General features: G+C 38.9%; 1 protein-coding gene across 1 annotated transcript in view; it reads left to right on the forward strand.

The window, feature by feature from the left end:
- LOC118854944 (leucine zipper protein 2-like) overlaps positions 1–23,051 on the forward strand; it is a 248,928-nt gene extending 225,877 nt beyond the window's left edge. The window contains exons 6-7 of the mRNA XM_036765119.1: positions 21,624–21,701; positions 22,646–23,051. Of these exons, the coding sequence (XP_036621014.1) occupies positions 21,624–21,701; positions 22,646–22,750 (183 nt within the window). The 3' untranslated portion in view covers positions 22,751–23,051. The remainder of the gene's footprint in view (positions 1–21,623; positions 21,702–22,645) is intronic.

Consider the following 23,051-nt stretch of genomic DNA (forward strand, 5'->3'; position numbering starts at 1 on the left):
TAGATACCACATCTCTCCTGTCAGATTGGCTAAAATAACAAAACAGGAAAATGATAAATGCTGGAAAGGATGTGGGGAAATTGGAACATTGTTGCATTGCTGGTGGAGTTGTGAGCTGATCCAGACATTTTGGAGAGCAGTTTGGAACTATAGAAATGTTCATACCCTTTGACCCAGCAATACCACTTCTAAGGTTGTATCCCAAAGAAATCACACAAGCGGGAAAAGGACCCATATGTACAAAAATATTTATAGCAGCTCTCTTTGTGGTAGCCAAGAATTGGAAATCAAAGGGATGCCCATCAATTGGGGAATGGCTGAACAAGCTGTGGTATATGAAGGTGATGGAATACTATTGTGCCATAAGAAATGGGGATGATGCAGACTTCATAACAACCTGGAAAAACCTACATGACATAATGCTGAGTGAGCGGAGCAGAGCCAGGAGAACGTTGTGCACAGCCACAGATATATGGATTCCGTGAGGACCAACCCTGACATACTGCGCTTTTCTCAGCAACCTAAGGGGCAAGGACAACTCCAGGGGACTCACTATGGAGAATGCTATCTTCATCGAGACAAAGAACTGCGAAGTTTGAACACAGACTGAGGCACACTACATGCTCGCCCTTTTTGCTTCTCTTTTGTTTTTGTTTTTGGGTTTGGTTTTTTTTTTTTTTTGGTTCTGTTTCTTCTTTCTCATGATTCATTCCATTGGTCAGAATTCTTCTCCACGACTTGACTAGTGCATAAATTAATTCAATGCGAAGTTATACATGACAGTTATATGAGACTTCATGCCGTCTTGGGGAGGGAGGGGGGAGGGAGGGGTGAAAAACTGGAACTCAAAACTATGTAGAACCATGTGTGGTAAACTAAAAATAAATAAAGAAATTTATAAAAAAAATAAAGACAAACAACTTTGAAAGAAAAAAAAATATTCTGGAACCAGAAAATACAACAGCAACAGCAACACTTGTTTAGGTTCACACTGGTCAAAATAACAAACACAAAAAAGAAGAAATATTCATGGAAATTCTTCTCAGTATTTTCTTCTCCTGACAAACAATGTTGGCCTTTAATATTGAAGAGCTCTGGTGAAATTTTACTGCAGGGAAAACTCTAAACACTTTTGATGATATTAAACACAAAACGCACATACACACACATACAAACATACATATACGCACATATCTGTGTTGGCAGAGTATCTGTATCAGGAGGGCAGAGTTTATAATCTCAAAGAGGATCATAAACATGTCTGAAAGGTTCGGAACCGCCGGATATAAGAAACTCTCAAAGTAGAAGGCAGAAGAATCAAAACATTTATTTAGGCTCCACAGTAACCAACCCATGAACCAGCAGCCCCATTTTGATATGTTGATCAAAATCTTCCAGGCCCAATAAGTACGCCTTGAAAGAGTAACCAGGAGGCTACAGAGAAGCATGATTGCGTAAAGCAAAATCATGTTTCCCCCTCGATGGTAATAAGATTACCCACTGGCCTGAAGTCTTTGTTCAGCTTCCTCCCGTAGATCAGCTCTGCTACTGGCAGCTCCTGCCTCAGCTGTGTCTGTGTCTGTAACTGAAGCTGCAACTGTAACTGACGATGTAACTGTCGCTGTAACTGACGATGTAACTGTCGCTGGCTCAAACCGGAAAAGGAAAAAGAGCTCTTCAAGCTGTCCTCTCCCCTCTTATAGGGAGAGGGTTTTTGACATCATCAAGCTCCGCCCGAATGACCAGGGCCGATTGGTTCCTGAGTTGGCCCCTCCCCCTAGGGTAGAGGTTAACACCTCCCCTCAGCCAGCCCCATGACTCATCACACAGGAAGTTGTCTGGTCCTGCCCCGGAAGAGCAAGCCCCAGCGTCCAGGGAAGCTCAATGAGGTAAGCTGAGTCATTCAAAGAAAACAAAGGCCATTCTGGTTACACTCCACCCCTTGTTATAGGATACATAATCTAATCAGCCATGTATCCTAGAACATACATTGTGATCCAATTACAAAGGAAACTAAAACATATCATTCATTATAAAGCAAAACATATCATTCAGTGACATTCCCAAACATTGGTTAACGATTCAAATGCGATCCACCCCTAGATCCCAGCAAAATAATCTCTTCAATCAATCATCCCCAAAATAATTATTAATAATTCAAATGTCCACCCCTAAATCCTTGTATCCATTACATAGGATCAATAATATCATAACAATAAAACAACACAGCAAGGATAACACAAAATAAGTAAACAGAACACTATCATCATTTCCACCCCCCTTGAACGATTGGGGCTCAAAATCTTGGGGTGAGGGGTGAAGGTCTCATTTTCCATAGCTTCTTCATGCTGAAATTGGATGTAGAGATGGCCCTGCCCCCAAAAAGTCCCATTCCAGAGGTCATTTCTTTAACGAGCTGGCAGGAATTCCAAGAATGCTACATGCTTAGGCAGTCACCGGAAAGTGCAGGGTGCTTAAGCCTGAAGGAAACAAAACTAGCAACAAGGTTAACCAAAACAAAGGACAAAAAGAATAATCTGTGAATCTATTATTATAACCTATTCACGGTAAAATATATGGTTCAGGGGTACGATTTGGTAATTATTTTCCCCTGAATAGACAACTGTTACAGTGTTGTCCTTCCCATGGGCTATAACTTCTGCAGCCTTTGGAATATCATCTGGCTTCCGTTTTACCCATACCTTAGCTCCTGACTTTATTCTATCAATGGAGCAAGACCCTTTTGCCCCTCTAGTAGTTATTTTGGGAGGAGGGTCAGTTTTCACAAAGGGTATTTTTTCACAGGGGATAATAATGACTTGAACCATCCTATCATTTCTACAAAATTGTACAGGTTTTTTACCCATATTCTGGAGTGTCACAACAATTTCTTTTTGATAATTAGAATCTATCACTCCAGCCAATACATGTATTCCTTGAGCCGCTAATCCTGGTTTAGGTAATATCCATCCAAGATGATTCTTTGGGATTCTCATACATACTCCAGTAGGGGTTTTTCTTATCTCTTTCCTATTTAACCTAAAATTCTCTATACAATGTAAATCATATCCTGCTGAACCAGGTGTTCCTGGACTTGGTAGTGGGACATCTTCCCTCACAGTCCAAAATTCAATGTTTTGGATCTCACATGTTTGCTGTTCTCTGATCTGCAGATTTGGGGTCATCATTCTGGCTAGAGGTGTACTCCCCCCTAAGGGTCTATTATTCAAATTACGTAAGGCAATAGACAAATTATCCTTCCAATGTCGATATGAATTATTTGAGCTTAATTTTCTCAGCTGTTCTTTCAACAATCCATTCATTCTTTCAATTAGCCCAGATGCTTGTGGGTAATATGGAATATGATATATCCATTCTATATTATTCAACACACAATATCTTTTCACTTCTTTGCCCTTGAAATGTGACCCATTGTCACTTTGAATCTGCATTGGGGTTCCATAATATAAACTTACAATATCTAGAGTTTTACAGGTGTTTTTCTGAGTTGCGTCTTTATAAGGACAAGCCACTAGTACACCTGAATAGGTGTCAACACACGTACATACATATTTACATCCTTTATCCTGGGGTAGTGGGCCAATATAATCTATCTGCCAAATTTGGGCTGGAACTTTTCCCCTTGCTATTTCTCCAGTAACTATCCTAGGAAGAGTTCGTTCTTTTTCTAATTGGCATATACAACACTCCTCTGTTATTTGTTTTAACAACGCATGAGAAATACTGATACCTCGATCCTGTGCCCATCGATGGGTGGCCTGGACCCCTAAATGGCCAGCAGTCTGGTGGACCCATCTTGCTAAGGCTGGGTCATCAGTTGGAGTCGGAGTAGGGACAATACATTCAGTAGCAATCTTTGCTAGTCGATCCGCATGTGCATTGTACTCACGTTCTGGTGTGGTCAGGGTTGCATGAGCATCAACATGAAAAACTGACAGATCTGTAACCAAAGACATGTCCCATATATTTTCCCATAACTCTTTACCCCAAACTTGTTTGCCATGAATCTCCCAATTCTGATTCCTCCATATAGGCATCCACGTAGCTAATCCATTAGCTACCGCCCACGAGTCAGTAAATATATGACACTGTCCTCCTTTCTCTGCTCTGATGGCCTGATGCACTGCCATCAGTTCAGCATATTGGCTACTTCCACCTATCCCAGAACTTTCCAGAGTTCTCCTTGTACAGGGGTTATAGGCTACTGCTTTCCAATGTCTCTTCTGTCCTAAATATTTTGCTGTCCCATCAGTAAACCAAGCATGTTTCTTCTGTTCTTCATTTAGTCCGTCATATCCATTATTCCATTTCACTAAGGATGGTACCATCTGTTGCTTAGATTCAAGGGGCTTTTCATTGCTCTCAGTATCAATGTTCGCCACAGATTCATGTAGAGCAGAAACTCCATTTTTGCCTGCTCTGGACCTATTCTGAATATACCACTTCCATTTGATTATGCTTGCCTCTTGTGCATGTCCAATTCTGTGAGAAGCTGGGGTACTCATTACCCAAGTCATAATTGGAATTCCAGGCCTTAATACCACTTCATGACCCAGAGTTAGTTGCTCAGTTTCTACTAAAGCCCAATATGCAGCTAACAGCTGCTTCTCAAAAGGTGTATATTGCACTCCAGATGAGGGCAGTTTCCTTGACCAAAAGCCTAAAGGTACACTTCGGCTTTGTTGTTTTTGCCACAGACTCCAATTTGCATAGTCATCTTGTACAGTCACTTGTAACTCCACTGGCCCATTTTGCATAGGCCATAAGTCTAGAGCTAATTGAATAGCAGCCTTTGCTTCCTCAAAAGCTCTACTTTGTTCAAGTCCCCAGTCAAATTCATATTTCTTTCTGGTGACTTTATACAAGGGTTTTAAAATCTGTCCCAAATGTGGGATGTGGTGTCTCCAATAACCAAACAGCCCTATGAACTTTTGGGCCTCTTTCTTATTGGTAGGGGTGGGAAAATCCTGGATTTTTTGTCGAGCTTGTGGGAGAATTTCTCGCAGTCCTCTATTCCACTGTATCCCCAAGAATTTTACAGTTTGAGCTGGCCCTTGAACCTTTGCGGGGTTGATTTCCCATCCTTTGCTTTTCATATGGTCAATTAATAATGCTAAACTCTCCTCCACCTCCTTTATATTCTTTCCCTGTATCATGATGTCATCTATGTAATGTGTAAGCTGTACACCAGGTAACTTTAATTCATCCAAATGTTCAGCTACGATCCTGTGGCAAATAGTTGGGCTATGAATATATCCTTGCGGCAGGCGTGTAAATGTATACTGTCGGCCTTGCCAAGTAAAAGCAAACTGATTCCATTGCTTGGGGTCTATTGGGATTGTAAAGAAGGCATTGGCCAAATCAATAACTGCATACCAAGTCCCTTCATGTTTTTGTATTCTCTCTATTAAAGTAACCGTGTCTGGGACAGCAGCATACAAGGGAGGAGTCACTTTGTTCAGCTGTCTATAATCTACTGTCATCCTCCATGTTCCATCTGATTTTCGGACTGGCCAGACAGGGTTGTTCCATTGAGTAGTTGTAGGGACTAACACTCCTGCCTCAACACATTCTCTTATAGTGTTGGCAATTTCATCTTGCCCACCTGGCACACGATATTGCCTCAAAGTAATTACTTCAGAAGGTTCGGGCAAAGTGATTGGATCCATCTTGATTTTCCCCACTAAGACTGCATTAATGCCCATTTTCCTCACAGCAAATTGGTATTTCCCTTCAGGTAAATTTAAGGTCATACCCTTCAAAATGTCTATTCCAATGATGTATTCAGGAATAGGCACAATAACCACACTATATTCTTTCTTGGGCAACTGTCCAATTTTCATCATTAATTTAACTTGTCTGGCTGATATTTCAGTCCCTCCTAGTCCTGTGATGGTAATAGGAGTTCCATGGCTGAATTTGTCTGGATTTCCATAAATAAGGGTGGCCTCGGCCCCAGTATCTATTAATGCCTCAGTTACCGTACTTGACCCATTTTTCCAATATATGGTCAAGTTAATGTGAGGTCTACAATCCAGCCTGTGTATTTCCTTAATTTGGGCTGGGGCCTGGCCTGTTCCCTAGTATTCCCTTTCATGTGATTCACTTGGGTATGAAGGTTCAACATCTGTAGCATTTGCAGGAGCAGTTCTGATTTCCCTATCTCTCCTGTTATCAAGGCCTTTATCTCTGTACATTCTATATAATTCATTGGTTGGAATTCCATCTATCATTTCAAAACCTACTCCTGCTCTCAATAAAGCAGTAAACATTTCTTTCCTTGTTACTCTCCTTTGGCGCCAAGTTTGCTGGTTATTCACCCTTCTCTCTTGAGGAGATCTATCCCTTCCCCAGTCACCTAAGTCATGTAACTGTAAAATCTTATTTATCACTGTTGTAAGACGGCTCCCTACTTCTCCAAGTAATAAATTCAAAATTAGTTGTTTATAAGCAGGGGGAGCTGTCTTAATTATTAAATTCCTATGAGGCAGTTCCATTGAATCATTGTAATATTTGTCTGCAGTTCCTGTCATAATGGCAGTCTTCATTACCTCCTCCTTTAGTCTCATGATACAATCTCTAAGTGAATACCAGGGTCTGTGCTCAGTGGGCCACATAGAATCAGTAGCATATCTCTTATTGCATCCCACAGCGGCTAATGCCAACAGAGTAGTCCTGCTATCACCATCTCCTTGCTGATGATGTTCCCTAAAAGCTTGTTGAACTAGAGGATCATGGCTGATACCTATGAATCTCATGCAGTCTGTCCCATCTACTGATATTCCACCGGCCCCTTGATCACTGAGTCTTACCATCCAAGATATCAATGGTTCTCCTATTCTTTGGCTGAATCTACTCAAAATATCTGTGACCTCTTGCGGTGAGAAATCTTCCTGAATTTCCCTTGTAACTGAATCTTCACCTCGGGTTTCTGTCTTCCTCCTTTGTATGGGTCGAGCCCTTGTCTGATCATTTAACCATCTCCTATTCTCTGTGTGAGGCACATCCTGAACCCCAGTAGTGTTTTGTGCCTCAGCCCCTAACATTGTCTCATTCTCTCCCCACTCACTTCCTCTGCCACCATGGCTAGGACGAAGCAGGCAATCAGGCTCTTTCTGGGCTGGGTTGAAATGCACTCTGGGCTTTTTTGGTCTCCTGTTGCTCTTAGCCACATTAATAGAAAAGTTCTCATTTGAGTCAGTTTGGTCTCCTGCTATCTGAGATTCCTCTTCTTCCTGTGGGGTAGGAGTGCCCCCATGTCTTTCACTTAATCTCAATCTTTCGTATACTAGCCGGTAGGCTGATAACACTATCCAGCTTTGCCTAGATAGTGATGCCCCTGACTGAATCCCAACTTCTCGTAAACACTTTTCCAAATCCCTAGGATCTCCTCTCCGTAGCCTTGGTTCCCAGTTTTCACAGGGTCCAGCTTTTTTAGCCAATTCTTTTGCTAGGGAGGAATAAAATGGATCCTCCCATCCTGGGATATTCATCTCTTCCTCTGAAATTGTTCTGCTTCTAAATAGAGATCTTATACCTAGCGATCCTGTTCGTGACGCCAAATGTATCAGGAGGGCAGAGTTTATAATCTCAAAGAGGATCATAAACATGTCTGAAAGGTTCGGAACCGCCGGATATAAGAAACTCTCAAAGTAGAAGGCAGAAGAATCAAAACATTTATTTAGGCTCCACAGTAACCAACCCATGAACCAGCAGCCCCATTTTGATATGTTGATCAAAATCTTCCAGGCCCAATAAGTACGCCTTGAAAGAGTAACCAGGAGGCTACAGAGAAGCATGATTGCGTAAAGCAAAATCATGTTTCCCCCTCGATGGTAATAAGATTACCCACTGGCCTGAAGTCTTTGTTCAGCTTCCTCCCGTAGATCAGCTCTGCTACTGGCAGCTCCTGCCTCAGCTGTGTCTGTGTCTGTAACTGAAGCTGCAACTGTAACTGACGATGTAACTGTCGCTGTAACTGACGATGTAACTGTCGCTGGCTCAAACCGGAAAAGGAAAAAGAGCTCTTCAAGCTGTCCTCTCCCCTCTTATAGGGAGAGGGTTTTTGACATCATCAAGCTCCGCCCGAATGACCAGGGCCGATTGGTTCCTGAGTTGGCCCCTCCCCCTAGGGTAGAGGTTAACACCTCCCCTCAGCCAGCCCCATGACTCATCACACAGGAAGTTGTCTGGTCCTGCCCCGGAAGAGCAAGCCCCAGCGTCCAGGGAAGCTCAATGAGGTAAGCTGAGTCATTCAAAGAAAACAAAGGCCATTCTGGTTACACTCCACCCCTTGTTATAGGATACATAATCTAATCAGCCATGTAAGCCTTTTATGTCAGTACTTCAGGCATCCGCATTTGTGCTGTTGGGGGCCTCAACCCTTCCACTCATGCGTAAGATGACAGATGCACAGTCTAGTCAATAGTATCCATGTATTTTAGGGGTGAAAAAATCATCACCTCGCTCCTAACCTGGTAATGAATGTTTCAGAACATATTTCATTTGAGAGGCCAGTGGCATACAAATAGTCCAGGGAAATGGGGACAAAGAACATTCTTAAAGGAATAAGGTAAGCAAAGGCAAAGAATTGGGAAAGACAGGATGTTTTGAGGAAATGGCGAATAATCCCATTTGAGTATGAAAAGGTGGGATGTTTTTGAGAGTCTCAAGACATGGGATCATGCTGATCTTTTCTCTGAAATTGTTGAAGCTTGTTTCCCGACAGCCTAGGGGCCATATATGATGCTTGCCTAACATTCCAATCATTGGCTGTTGTATATTGAAAAGCAACGTTCTTGTTTTCTCCCTAGTTCACCAATGCTCATGTTTCACCAATCAGTTCTCCTGTTTGGTCATGACTAAGTCCAGATGAGTGATTTTCTTCAGTGCTTTCTCAACATTCTGAGAGTTTTAATTTTCGTCAAGAAATGTCAAGAATTTATTGAATGTTCTCTCTTAAGCAAAATGAGACCATGGGCAGGTACCCAGAAAGTTATAATTGTCTGTAACTATTGTATCTTAGTTCTTGCTAGTATTCTTCTCTGTGTTGTGGAAACAACAACCCCTTAACCTCTCTACACCTTACTAGGTGGACTTCCTAACTTGCTCTTTCCCCTAAAAATAATCCACTGATGGCACAACTGCTGACAGTTGAACCCTGCACCCCCCAACTTTGCTAGTCAATCAGTCAACAAATATTAATTGTCTACTATATTCCAGGCACTGTGCTAAGCTTTTGTAATGGTAATCAGGGTGGTGCTTTTTGCTGTTCTTCTCCTAAGTGCCTTTAATGATTCTTACTTTTCAAATGTAATGGCAAGCAAAATGGGACTTTTCACTAATCTTTGTTTGAATGGGACAGGTATAGTGGCATGTTTTGCCTTGAAATGTTTCTCAGCACTAAGACAATCAGGAGTCATTGACTTGTATATGATGTGATACTGGGGATCCAGAACTTTCACACAACCAGCCTGGGTGAGGTCAGAGCCCTCAGGGCTCTGAACAGGATATAACTGAGGAGAGCTTGGTGTTTGACTTTTGGGGCTCACTCATGGAAGGAGAGTTGGGACTCTGGGCAAGCTACTGTAACTGCCCTCCGGCTTTGATAACCCAGACAAATATTGATGCTTCTCTGGCAACTATGAATTGTGATTTGAATCAGACAAAGTCTGTCTCTTGATGTTTGTAATTTCTGTGTATATTTGCCTTGAAGTTCAGGGGCCTCCTCTTTTCTCCCAGAACTAAGTGAATGCTATATGTATGTTTAATTAAACTGAGATTGTTAACCCCTTAAAGTTACTTTCCTTAGTAAAGCAGATCAAAGAACCTGTGTTAGCGGCCTTCTGTGTGCTGGTTGTTGTTGGTCTTTCACAGCCACAGTAGCTGCTAGCAGATTGTTGCTACGGCATTGGAGACTCAAAGACGGGCAAAAGATGGTTTACTCTGAAGGAGCTCACATTCTACTGGGAGAGACAACATGTAAATAAGTAGGTATAAATAAGTCTCATACAGGATAAATTAGAGGTAATCAGTACAAGGAAGGCATGGGCTTTGAAGGAGATTCTGAAGGGCTTCCTGTAGAACATAAGATTTTATTTAGCATGATAGGATGGTCATAAGAAAAAAGACAAAAATCTATCCCTGAACCATAATTAAGATTTTTCTAGCCTAGAACAACCTGACAAACTTCATGATGTTCAATAATAATCTTTCAGATTCCATAATTCAGAGTTACTTCCACATCAGTGTAATCTTTGAAAGAATCATCCATAGCTTTCATCACGCTAGGTGTTCTGTAGTATAATTTCATAAGTGTCACTTCAACTACTCCCTCCTTTTAATCATGCATAAAATAATACTTTTCTAAAACATTTATATCTCAGTTAATATTAAAGATAAAAGTAATCCATAGATATAGACACACATATATGTCAGTTTTACATTTACAGAGCTCTTCACATATATCATATCATTTGATCCTCACACTAACTCTGAAATAGAAGGTACCAGTGCTATTGTTATGTTAGATTCATTTTACAGATAACACAACAGAAACTCAGAAATGGAGTACCATTGGTATAGAATGAACTTTAGAGTTCATCTAGTCTAAATCTTTCATTTTATAGATGAGAAGATAAGATCCAGTGGGATTAATGATTTCCCTAAAGGCACACAGGTAGGATGTGACAAAGCCAATATTTGCAGATGTGTTCTCTGCCTCTGAATCTAATGGTCTTTCTTAAAAAACTGGAGCTGAAGAAGATGTATTTAAAGTGTTTCTGTTGGCAAGTCACTTAATGTCTATATGCTTCAGACAATTCCCTAGGATTTATCTACTATAGTAGTTTCCTACTCCCAAAAAATCAGATGAAATCAGACCCAAAGAAATCAGATATTAATTTTGATATAAGTAATGTACAGAAAATGTTGATTAGAACAAGGCAGGAGAAATACCACTTTGACTAACACAAAGAAACAGTTAATGTAGAATGTAAAATTAAGGGATTTTTCCAGTAGTATTTCTACTGCACTATGATCTTTTTGTTGTACCATGTGTTTGAATCCAATCATTTAACTTCTTCACTTCCCCTTTTGTAAGATCCTTGTCTACTAAAGAAAACAAGCCTTTGTAGGGGAGGCAGAGCCAAGATGGTGGAGAAAGGCCAGGAAGTTGCCTTGAAGAGGTTTTAGGTAAAAATGATGATTGTTAGGGAACCATATGTTTCTAGGGGTGACCGCCGCAGCCCCAAAAATACCTACACGCCGGGTCCTGCTGAAAGAATTCGACTCAAGCCTTCTCAGCCAAGAGAAAAGAGAAAGTTTATTAGGGATTCACCATAATGGGCTGTCTTAAGAAATCCCCCCCCTTTGTGACCCCTGTTTCCACAAGCGGGCCAGATTCAACCTACTGAATTAGATTGAATCTGAGCACCTCATGGAGGCAAGATGGAGATTATATACACAAAGATTGTAGGAGGGATTGAGGGGTGGTCTGGGGTGACTAGAGGAGGGGTTTAGGGAGGGTCTTGAGGGGAAGTCTAAGGAGGACCAGGTGAGGTCAGAGTCCAGGAACCAAGAGAATAGAATTAAGGGCAGGAAGTTCCTGAAGGAATATCAAAGGTTGGGAAGTAACTGAAGGCATGCATATCTAAAGTAACAATAGAGGGAGAGATCTGGGCCCAATGACAATGTGAGGCTTGCGGCCCTAGGGGAAGGCCAGATCCAGCCAGAAGACTCAGGGACAGCTCAAGGGGGCTCCCAGAGACCGCACTCCAGACTCAAGGTGGTTCCCAGAGACTGTGCCCTCATCAGCCTGAGCTGTCCCCAGGTTTCTCTCTGAAACAATGTTAAGTCAAGATTCTAAACAGATCCTGGAGCCACCAAAATCTACAAAAATATGAAATGAAACAATTTTCCAGCTTAGCTTAGAAGGACTTTAGGAAAGTCCTGTCCCACTTGGCTAAAAGGGGAGCCCAGCCTAGTACAGTGTCCTGGCAAGTCAGGGGGAGGCTGTTAGCCACAGTATAAATCAGCAACCAAGGCCCCTTGGTCCAGGATCAGCAACCCAGTGGTACAGCAGTCCACCTGTGAGGCCTCCACAGCACAGAAAGCAAATAGTGAGCCCTAGAATTCCAGCACAATAAGAACAACTAGGCTGGGCAATGGGCAAGCTGCAGCACCTGAGGACCTAGCGCAGAAAGCCAGTGACCAGGCCTCTGGTTCCCAGCACAAGAAGCCTCCAGTACCCCAGCAGGAGAGCTGAACTTTAAAAGTCATGAAATAGGCAAAAAAGTAAACAAAACCTGACCTTAGAAAACTAATATGGTAACAGGGAAGATCAAAACACAAACTCAGAAGAGGACAACAGTGTCCAAATGCCTACCCGTAAAGCCTCAAAGGGGAAGATGAACTGGTCTCAAGCCAACAAAAGCCTTCTTGGAACTGCTTTAAAAAGATTTAAAAAATTAAATAATAGAAGTAGAAGAAAAATTGGGAAAAGAAATGACAGTCATGAAAAAAAAGAGTCAACAGCTTGCAAAAGGAAGGACCAAAATTGTCTAAGAAAAACATCAACTTAAAAAAAAATACAATTGACTAAGTGAGAAAAAAAGTCCAAAGAAGAAAACAGCTCCTTAAAGAATTGGTCAAATGGAAAAAGACATACAAAAGCTGACTAAAGAAAGTAATTCCTTAAAAATTAGAACTGGGCAAGTGGAAACTAATGATGTTATAAGACGCCAAGAATCAGTCAAAAAGCAAAAGAATGAAAAAAATAGAAGAAAATGTAAAATATCTCATTCAAAAAAATAACTGACTGGGAAAATAGGTCCAGGAGAGATAATTTAAGAATTGTTTTACTAGCTCAAGAAAACAAACAAAAAAAATGAACTTGGACAGCTTCTTTCAAGAAATTATCAAGAAAAATTGTTCTGATGTCCTAGGACCAGGGGATAAAATAGGCACTGAAAGAATCTACCAATCACCTCCTGAAAGAGATCACAAAATAAAAACTCCAAACATTATTGCAGCCAATTTCCAGAATTATCAGATCAAGGAGAAAATACTGCAAGCAACCAGAAAGGAACAATTCAAATTTTAAGGAGCCATAGTCAGGATTACACAGGACCTAGCAGCTTCTACACTAAAGGATCAGAGGGCTTGGAATATCTTGTGCTGGGAGCCAAAGGAGTTTGGAATACAACGAAGAATCAGCTACCCATCAAAACTGAGCACAATCTTTCAGGGTAAAAGATGGACTTTCAATGAAATAGGGGACTTTCAGACTTTTTGGATGAAAAGACAAGAGCTGAACCAAAAATTCAGCCTTCAATACCACATTCAAGAGAAGCATAACATAGTAAACAGGAAAGAAACAAAAATTTCATTCAATAAGGTTAACTTTTTTACATCCCTGCATTGGAAGATAATATTTGTAATTGTTTAAAACTCTACCTCTATTAGTGCAGTTAGAAGGAGTATACATAGAGGCAGGGTGTGGGTCAAAGTTGACTTGGATGTGATGATATAAAAATAAAGGTGAAAAAAAGCTTGTATTGGGAGAAAAGAGGGAAGCAGAATAGGAAAAATTACATCACATGATACAAAAGTCCTATTACAGTGCAGAAAAAGAAGAGAGGGGGTGAGTATTGTTTAAACCTTACTCTCATTAGATTTGGCTCAAAGAGGGAATAACACACATATATAGTTGTTTAGAGAATTTAATCTTACTGTATAGGGAAGTAGGAGGGGAAAGGGGAAAGAAAAGGGAGGTGAGGCTGATAGAAGGGGTGGGCAAAAGTACCAGGGGAAAAAGGAAATGAAAGGGAGGGAGCTGTTAGAAGGGAGGGAAGATTAAGGGAGGCAGTTGTCAGAAGCAAAACACTGGTGAGGAGGGGCTGCATGAAAGGAGAGAGAAAAGTATAAACAGGAGAAAAAATAGGATTAAGGGAAATATACAATAATTATAACTGTGAATGTGAATGGTATGAATTCTCCCATAAAATGGAAGCAGATGGTAGAGTGGATTAAAAGCCAGAATCCTACAACATGTTATTTAAAAGAAACATATGTGAAGCGGAGAGATACACATAGAGTAAAGGTGAAAGGCTAGAGCAGAATATATTAAGCTTCAGCAGAAGTTATTTCTTTAAAGCAGGGGTAGGAATCCTGATCTCAGACAAAGCAAAAGCAAAAATAGATCTAATTAAAAGAGATGAGGAAGGACACTATATATTGTTAGGAGGTACCAGAGACAATGAAGTAATATCAATGCTAAACATATATTCACAAAGTGGTATAGCTTCCAAATTCTTATAGGAGAAGTTAAGTGAGTTGCAGGAAGAGACAGTAACACTATCCTAGTGTGGGACTTCAACCTCCCCCTCTCAGAACTAGATAAATCTAACCACAAAATGAACGAAAAGGAAGCTGAGATAAATAGAATTTTAGAAAAGTTAGTTATGATTGACCTCTGGAGAAAATTGAATGGGGACAAAAGGAACATACCTTTTTCTCAGTGGTATGTGGCTAATACACAAAAATTGACCATGCATTAGGGCATTAAAACCTCACAATCAAATACAGGAAGGCAGAAGTATTAAATGCATACTTTTCAGACCGTGATACAATAAAGATTACATGTAATAAAGTGTCATGAAAAGATAGAGGAAAAATTATTGGAAACTAAATAACCTAATCCTAAAGAAGGAGTGGGTCAAACCACAAATCATAGAAACAACTAATCATTTCATCAAAGATAGTGACGATAATGAGACAACATTTCAAAAATTTATTAGATGCAGCCAAAGCAGTACCTAGGGGAAATTTTATATCTCTAAATGCTTATATGAATAAAATAGAGAAAGAGGAGATCAATGAATTGGGTATGAACCTAAAAAAGCTATAAAAAGAATGAATTAAAAATTCCCAATTAATTACCAAATTAGAAATTCTATCAAAAAAGAGACTAACAAAAACAAAAGTAAGAAAACTATTGAACTAATAAGTAAAACTAAGAGCTAGTTTTATTAAAAAAATAAAATAAGAGGAAAACAAAACCTCGGTTGATTTGATTTTTTTAAAAAAGAAGAAAACCAAATTACCAACATTATGAGAGGATCATCTGAGATAGACTTAATTCTTCTCAGCAATACAATTATTCAAGAAAATTCCAAAAGATTCATGATAGAAAATGTTATCCACTTCCAGAGAAAGTACTATGGAAGCATACTGTTTTCATTTTTGTTTGTTTGTTTTTCTTTCTCATGATTTTTCCCTTTTGTTTTGACTTTTTTCACAATATGAATAATGTGGAAGTATTTTTAACATGATTGTACATGCATAGCCCATATCAGATTGCTTGCTGTCTTGGGCGGGGGGGAGGAAGAGAGGGAGAAAAGTTTGGAATGAAAAATTTTATAAAAATGAATGTTGAAAACTCTCTTTACATGTAATTGGAAAAATAAAATACTATCAAGTGGAAAAATAAGCTTTTGTATTATGATATTCTGTTCATGAGTGTTATTCCAATAAATTTTAGCAATGCCCATTAAATTACATCAAATATTTAGTAAAATATCAAATTCATTTAGGTATCTGCCAAATTCTATGTGATTTTTCTTCTTTAGAATTTATAACACCTATGTAAATATTGTTATTTTCATGACATATCAGTGATTTTTCATGCTGTCTTGAATTTGGGATTTTTATATAGGCCATCTTCTTCTCTTCAAATTTCAGCTAGCCAGTCTCTTACTACACATTTACTTTCAATTATCTGGTATATTAAATAATTATATTAAAATAAAACTAACCCAAAAAAGTCATCAAACTGGTTTTGCTTTTTGGTTTCCACCTCATTCTTTCAATTACAATTTACCTTTTGTAGAAGGTAATGAAAGTGTCACATTTTTTTCACAAATCTATCACTTGTTCTTATAAAATTTGAATATAGTTTTGGAATCCATAAAATGAAATGATGGTGTCTCTACCTTATAGGGTTATTATATTCCTTGGTGAGATCATGTGTATGGAAAGCTTTGCAAACTTTATATCTCTATGCGGATTGATTAGATCAGTTACTATTTCTCTTCAAAAATAGCCTTGTGTCCATGTGTCTGTAGTCTGCATACTTCATTCACACATGAATCAGTGGAAGTAGGTAGCAGTCAGTTTTCTGACTGCTCAGACCCATGCTACAAGAGAATAGAGCCCAGCAGGTGTGATTGACTATTCTCATCTACATACATTTGTTCCCATATCGCCTTAACTACAAAGTAACCCATAGGGAGTTTCCCACTGCCATGATGTTATACCTGAGTTTGGGAATGATAAAGTCTGGTAACTAAACCACACATTAGATAATTCCCCCAATAGAAAGAGAGATAGAATGAACAGTGCATGTCAGGGGAAGATGCACCCCAGTGTACAAACTGCCTAAAGGATAAACAAATATTTATTAAATGAATGGGTGAATAAATAATATTAACCCTCAAAGGACTTGGAAAGTACTTGAGTATGGATCCCAGGTCATCCTACCCGCTGTGCAGGTTGAACTACACTGTTCGTTTTACCGGCCAATTACTTGGGGCTGGGGCTGGGGCGGGATCATGCTCCTCTGTCACCTAGGTCTGACAGACCTTTCCTATTGACCTTCCAAGTTGTTTTTGATGTGTGTTGGTTGAGAAGTCTGGAAACCTCCAGAGCTGCCAGTGATCAGCCTCCTGAGGCCTGCTCCTTCCCTGTCTCTGCCAGCAGGGCCCACGCTGGGCTGCACTCTCCTTTCAGACTGGTGCAACAGACGGTTCCTGTTGACCTTCCAGGTTGTCTTAGGCTGGACATTTGTTTCACTCCGTCATTTTGTGGCTTCTGCTGCTCTCGATTTTGTTTAGAGTCAGTTTTTATAAGATATTTGTAGGGGTCTGGGGAAGAACTCAAGGAAGTCCATACTTTCACTCCACCATCTTGGCTCTGCCCCCCATACACATCTGGACTCCTCTTTCTTTGTGGACTTAGAGTAATGATACCTTCAAAACAACTTAGATCTTCCTTTCTTTCTCCTGGTTAGAGTTTGTTAAAGTGCTGACACTTTAGCAGGTAGCACTATGTCTGTCAGCTTATTTCAGGTGAAATACAAGAATGTGTATCAGTTATGATTAGAAGATGATATGTTATAGTTTAAAAATATTCTGGTTCATACATATTTGTATATTTATTTTAATATATGATATATGTGTGTACTGTATAGATACATTAACTTGTGTGTATGTGTATATATATTTATAATTCTTGTAGTGTTTCTCATCCAAAAAAACCATCAGGAAAAAAAATAAAATTATAAGATTTAAACCTCTATATCCCCATTCCCATAACCCACATGTTCCCTCTCTTTATGTCTCTCCCCTTCCCCTAACTGATCATTTTCTTTCTTCCTCTTTTTCTTCCTCTCCATTTTTTCTCTCTCCCTCTCTCTGTTCTTCCAGTTTTCCTCCCTCTACCCCTTTCTCTTCCCTTACCTCTTTCCCTCTCCCACTCCTTCCACGCTTCCCTTCCTCCCACTATTTGTGGTATTTGGATTTCTATTAATTCTACATATTTCCTTTTCAGTTGCAATGTCTTCTGCTTCTCATTATGTTTAGTTGTCAATAATGTGGAAAGTACTACTATGCTGGAGTGAGTTTTGCATATTTTTAAATCATTTAAACAATTCCATTCCTTCAGTGAAATAGGGAGGATGGCTTCCAGTATCCCTGAATGAAGAATAGGGTATGGATGGTTTCTTTCTTATACTTCACATGGGCCCCTCGAGATGAGGGGAATACTGAAACTGAGGAGCCAACCAAAGCAAGTAAAGTCTCTTTCCAAATAATTGTAATGACCTTTCTAATATTTATACTAGATTATTAGTTAGTATATTTAAGGAAAAAATAGCTCACTATTTCTGCTCTATGCTGAACTTGTTATGATGCCATAGTGCCTGGTTTCATTTGGATTAGTAGTGAAATCAGAAATAATTTGTGAGACCTTTCAGAAGCCAGGACAGAACATTTCTGATGTAGCTTTGTCTCTACCTCTCCCTTACAACCAAAATAATCATGCATATTGTTTTTATGCTTTCTCCTCACCCCAGCAGGTTAGGAGTTAATTGTGCAGGAAAGCTAGTCTGTCCCAGCACCGTGGTTGTGATAAAAAATAGGCTGTATTTCTAACAAAGTGAATTGAGTCTATGCCCAATCCCTCTGAGGACATATTCCAGGCAGCCCTGGGCTTGCACAATCTCCTATGACATTTTCAGGGGTCATCTCTTTCAACAAGCTTGCTTAGAATACTGGAATATTCTCTCATCAGGGACTCTATAAAATAGATAATAAAGCATACAGAATTCATGGGTTCATTGTTTTCATACAAAAGGAAAGTTTGCTCCAACAATAGCTACAAGGTTGATAAGATGCTTATTAAGACAAGATGCTTACAAGTTATAATTGCTTTGGCCTTATCTAGCATTGCCTTCCTAAGAAGCTCAAAGGGCTTTATGAATGCTCTCTCATTAAGCTTCTTCCTGAAACACTGAGGCAAAAGAAGTTTAAAGGTTTTTACCATGGAGGATAGTAGGAGGAAAAAGACTGTTTGGGAGCTTTATATTTTTTTATTAATATTAAAATTTAATTAACAAGACTTGACTTTTCAGTGCAATTCATGTTAACTAACTTATAGTCAGATACTAATATTTAAGGCATTATTATAGGGGCTGTAATTTGAAGATGGCAATGACATGAAAGAGAAGAAGAAAGGGCAAGTGTGGAGATGGTCAGAGTGCCCCCAAGAGCAAATTTAAGGAACATAGATTCAGAGTCCAAAGGAAGAGGAAACATCATCTAATTGAGGAGTCAAGAACCAGAGGCCTCAAGGCCACATGTGGCCCTCAAGGGCCTCATGTGCAGCCCTTTGGCTGAATCCAAACTTCACAGAACAAATTGCTGGATTTTATTAGTTTTTTTTTGTTCTGTGAACTTTGGAGTCAGTCAAAGGGCCACACTTGAGGACCTCGAGGGCCCCATATGGCCTCAAGCTCGCAGGTTCCCCAACCGGATTCTAGTACAACTCATTTCTTTTTACAGAGGAAAATACTGATAAATACAAAATAAAGTTACAGGTAAATCCCTACAAGAAACCTAAGGAGGGATGATATTCTTATCATGAATCATTTTTATCTTGTAATTTGTCTTTGCACTAATGGAAAAATCCACTATTTGGAGAGTTTAGTTTAGTCGTACGTGGGTATCTGTATATACATGTATGTATATGTGGTTATCTTTACTAAGGGTAAAAGGAAAAGAAGTAATATAGCAGGTCTACAAAAAGGAAAGTATTATAGTTGTGATTGACCCATGAACTTGGAGCTGTCCAAAACATAAGGTCCTCTTTTCCTACATGTACATGGGTTCAAGGAGACCATGAAATTTGAAATTGCCATGGGACAGGAGGCTTTATTTTACTTATGTATGAATATGGCCTCATCTGATATCACACAATATGTGAAGCTCAAAACTATTCACTACTCTGCCTTTGGTTCTTTCGCGTTGTTTAATTATAGGATCTTGCAGTTGATAGAATCTTAGGTGTCATCTACCCTAACCCCATCTTATTGCAGTAGGGAAATTGGCCCAGAAAAATGATTTTGCTCAAGGTCAGACAGCTGGCTAATGGACTCAGATTCTTGTCCTGGTAGTCATTGGCAGAATGACTGGGGTGGGTGAGGGGCAGGAAAAGCAGCAGAGAGCAGCAAATCTAAATTTTCTATCCACGTAGAACATTATAATATCCCACATTAGCTTATTTTACTGTTCTAAAGAGTGCAATATAGGAAAAGGATGAAAAACTTTTGAATAGTTCACCTAGAATGTTTTCTTTGGCTACAAATGCTTTCATTTTTATTAGCAATGGAGTGTAATAAATAAGATTCATTTGTTATGACTACCCAATGATTGTGACTTACTTTGTTCAAAGTTCTCTCTTTTTCAAAGGGTAGAGAAATTCTAGTAAAGTAGTTTATGACTGAAAAAAATGAATTACTAGTTTCTGGTAGATCTCTATGTAGATAATTACAGTGGGTTTTCTGCTGTTTTGTTCAAACTCGTATATTATACACACACATATGTACAACCTTAGGCAAGTCACTTAACTATACCCTAAGCACTAGTTCCTTCATTACTAAAATGAGGAAGTTGGTTAAGATGGTCTGTAGGTTTCTTTGCAAATTATGTTCTGTGATCCTATAAGCCATAGAGATACACCCACACATATTTATCTCAATGGCTCATAGGGTCAAAAACCAAAATTTGCAAAGGACTCTACAGACCATCTTATACAGTCTCCTTAATTTATAGATGAAGAAACTGGTGCTAAGAATGGTTAAATGACTTGTCTAAGGTCCCATAGGTGGTGTCAGAGGTAAGATTAGAATCTACATCCTCTGATTCCAGAATCAGTTTTCTATTCCATTCTGCAGTCCCACATCCCTAATATTTAAGTATAGAATTATGTGTGGATATGGATGATGTGTGTTAGGGAGGCAATATGATACAGATACATATTTTTTCTCTATTCTCTTTCTTTATATGCATTCATATGCATTTGTAATATGCACACATATGCATGTATGTGTGCATAATGAGAAAGAAAGAAGAAAAAGAGTACAGAAGACATCTATCTAGTGTACTATATGTGCGTATACATATATACATACGTATATACATTTACACACATATATACATTGTACTCTTTTTTCTTTGTAGTGGGTGTCTGTATATACTGTACTCTTCTGTGTGTGTGTGTGTGTAATATTTAGGGAGGTAACATAGTATTTACGGAGTATAAAAATTATACTTTAATATATTATAAGGTACAGTTTATACATATGTGCATATATATATATGTGTGTGTGTGTGTTTCTATGTCTAAATATACACACACAAAGAAGGAAAAAGTGGGAGAACAGAGAATGTGAGAGAATATACACACATATGCTATATACACAAATATATGAAAAATAGCATAGTATATAGGGTATTTTATATGTATATGTATGCTCTATGATCTCTACCTACAGGTTATAGAATATATGCATATGTAAAATTATGCATATATAACATATACTATACATAAAGAAGGGGGAGGGGAGAGAGGAAGAAGAAGGCAAAAGGGGAGGGGAGAAGAGAGACATTGATAGCAGAAAATCCATTGTTATGTTCCATTCTCAGGGACAATACTGATAAACACTTCAGAGTTTCTATGCTTTTGTTGTATTCACTACATAGAATTATTTTTCTCATTCTAAGAAGGCATTTATCCTTCTACTGCTCTCTTTTGCATGAACTGAATACCATAATCAATATTTAAACTCACTATCTAATCTCTTTTTTTCCTAGTACATTCCCATTAGTGATGACTGTTTCTGCTGTTTGTGATTGTGGTTTGGCCTTTCCAGGAAAGGCAGGCTGCTGGAACTTTCTCAGGATTTGAACAGCCCAGGGAGTTCATTCCTTCACCCCTGCTCTGTTATGATTACTCTTATGACATGTTCTCTATGGTTATTTTTATAGGGTGGCAAGATCTGTGCAGTGAATCACAACTCTACCAATGCAAACAACAAGACAACAGAATCGGATCCGGTCTTGCAGGTATTCTTGTCCTTGACCAGAACTGAAAACATTTCTAAAGCTCTCAGTTGGCTTGGTTCCACTCTTTCCTTCTGTATGCATCCCCACACTCAAGCATAGGTATTAGATAGCTTTTAAAACTAACTCTCAGCAAGGCAACTTTGGAGCTGCCTCAATGGCAATTGTCTTTTTGAACTCTATGCTGTCCTGAATAGAGAGCAAATGGAATGGGATCCATTCCTGAATATTTTGTTTAAAAAGGAGTTGCCCTTATCAACCATTTTACAAAATTGATTTCAATTAAAACATATTTAATTAACAAACATTCATTAGTAACTATTTTGTGCTATGCACTGGAGATAAAAAAGATTTAATTATCCTTTGAAAATTCAGAAGACTCATATATATCATGTAAGACTTTGAGATAATCATTGCGAATGTCACTTAACATTTTAATGTAAATATACATACACATTAAATCCAATTTCCACAAACATTCCTTAAGGGCCTACTGTGTTCGAGGCAGAATGTCATACACTGGGGTGAATGACAAGACCAAACCATTCTGTTCCTCAAGCAGTTTATATTCCAATTGTGGGGGGAGGTGATTTAAAGCAGCAGTTAACTGCAAGAAGTTTGTATTATTACAATGCTGTTTATTGCCCCATCATTGCACATGGACCTGAGCCGTCTTGTTTGACTTTAAGTTATAGTGAGAATATTGCTGGAAAGAACCTTATTTTCATAAACACAGACTCTTTGCAGGGATTGTATTACAAATTGAACTACCCAAGCTTTAGAAACTGTTTTTAATCAAACATTGCTTTTATATGCAATTTATATACTGCGTTCCTGCCTTGCCAATACATTTTTCATGCCAAGTTCTAGTTATCACCAATATGTTTGCTTCTGCAATGGTATTCGTCTGAGACTTGACTAATGTTCCCTTCTATGTTGGTTGACAGAAGCTGTACACTCCTCCTCAGACTAAGCTGGAGATCCCAAAATCAGAAGAGAAAAACCGGAAGACTTCCAAAGGCATCGCAAATACAGAAGAAAAGACACTGTAGGCTTCAGGAAGCTGTGTTCCAAATGCCCATTTGCTAGTGTCTTCACATTATTTTTAGTCCAAAGGCATGAAAAAAATACTAAGTTTCTAGAGCATGCATCTTTTCCACTATTTTATGTATGTTTGTAAAGTAGCTGAAAGAATTTCCAAAATCCAACATGCCATTTACTATCCTTTAGCAATAATCTATTTGAAATCGATATTCACAGAAATGCTTTTGTAATAGAGTCCAGTTTTTTAAGACATTATGCTGTCTGGATCAGTAACTTGCTTATTATAAAATAGTCGGTTTTGTACACTAA

The sequence above is a fragment of the Trichosurus vulpecula genome, chromosome 6 (assembly GCF_011100635.1).
Source record: "Trichosurus vulpecula isolate mTriVul1 chromosome 6, mTriVul1.pri, whole genome shotgun sequence".
Lineage (NCBI taxonomy): Eukaryota > Metazoa > Chordata > Mammalia > Diprotodontia > Phalangeridae > Trichosurus > Trichosurus vulpecula.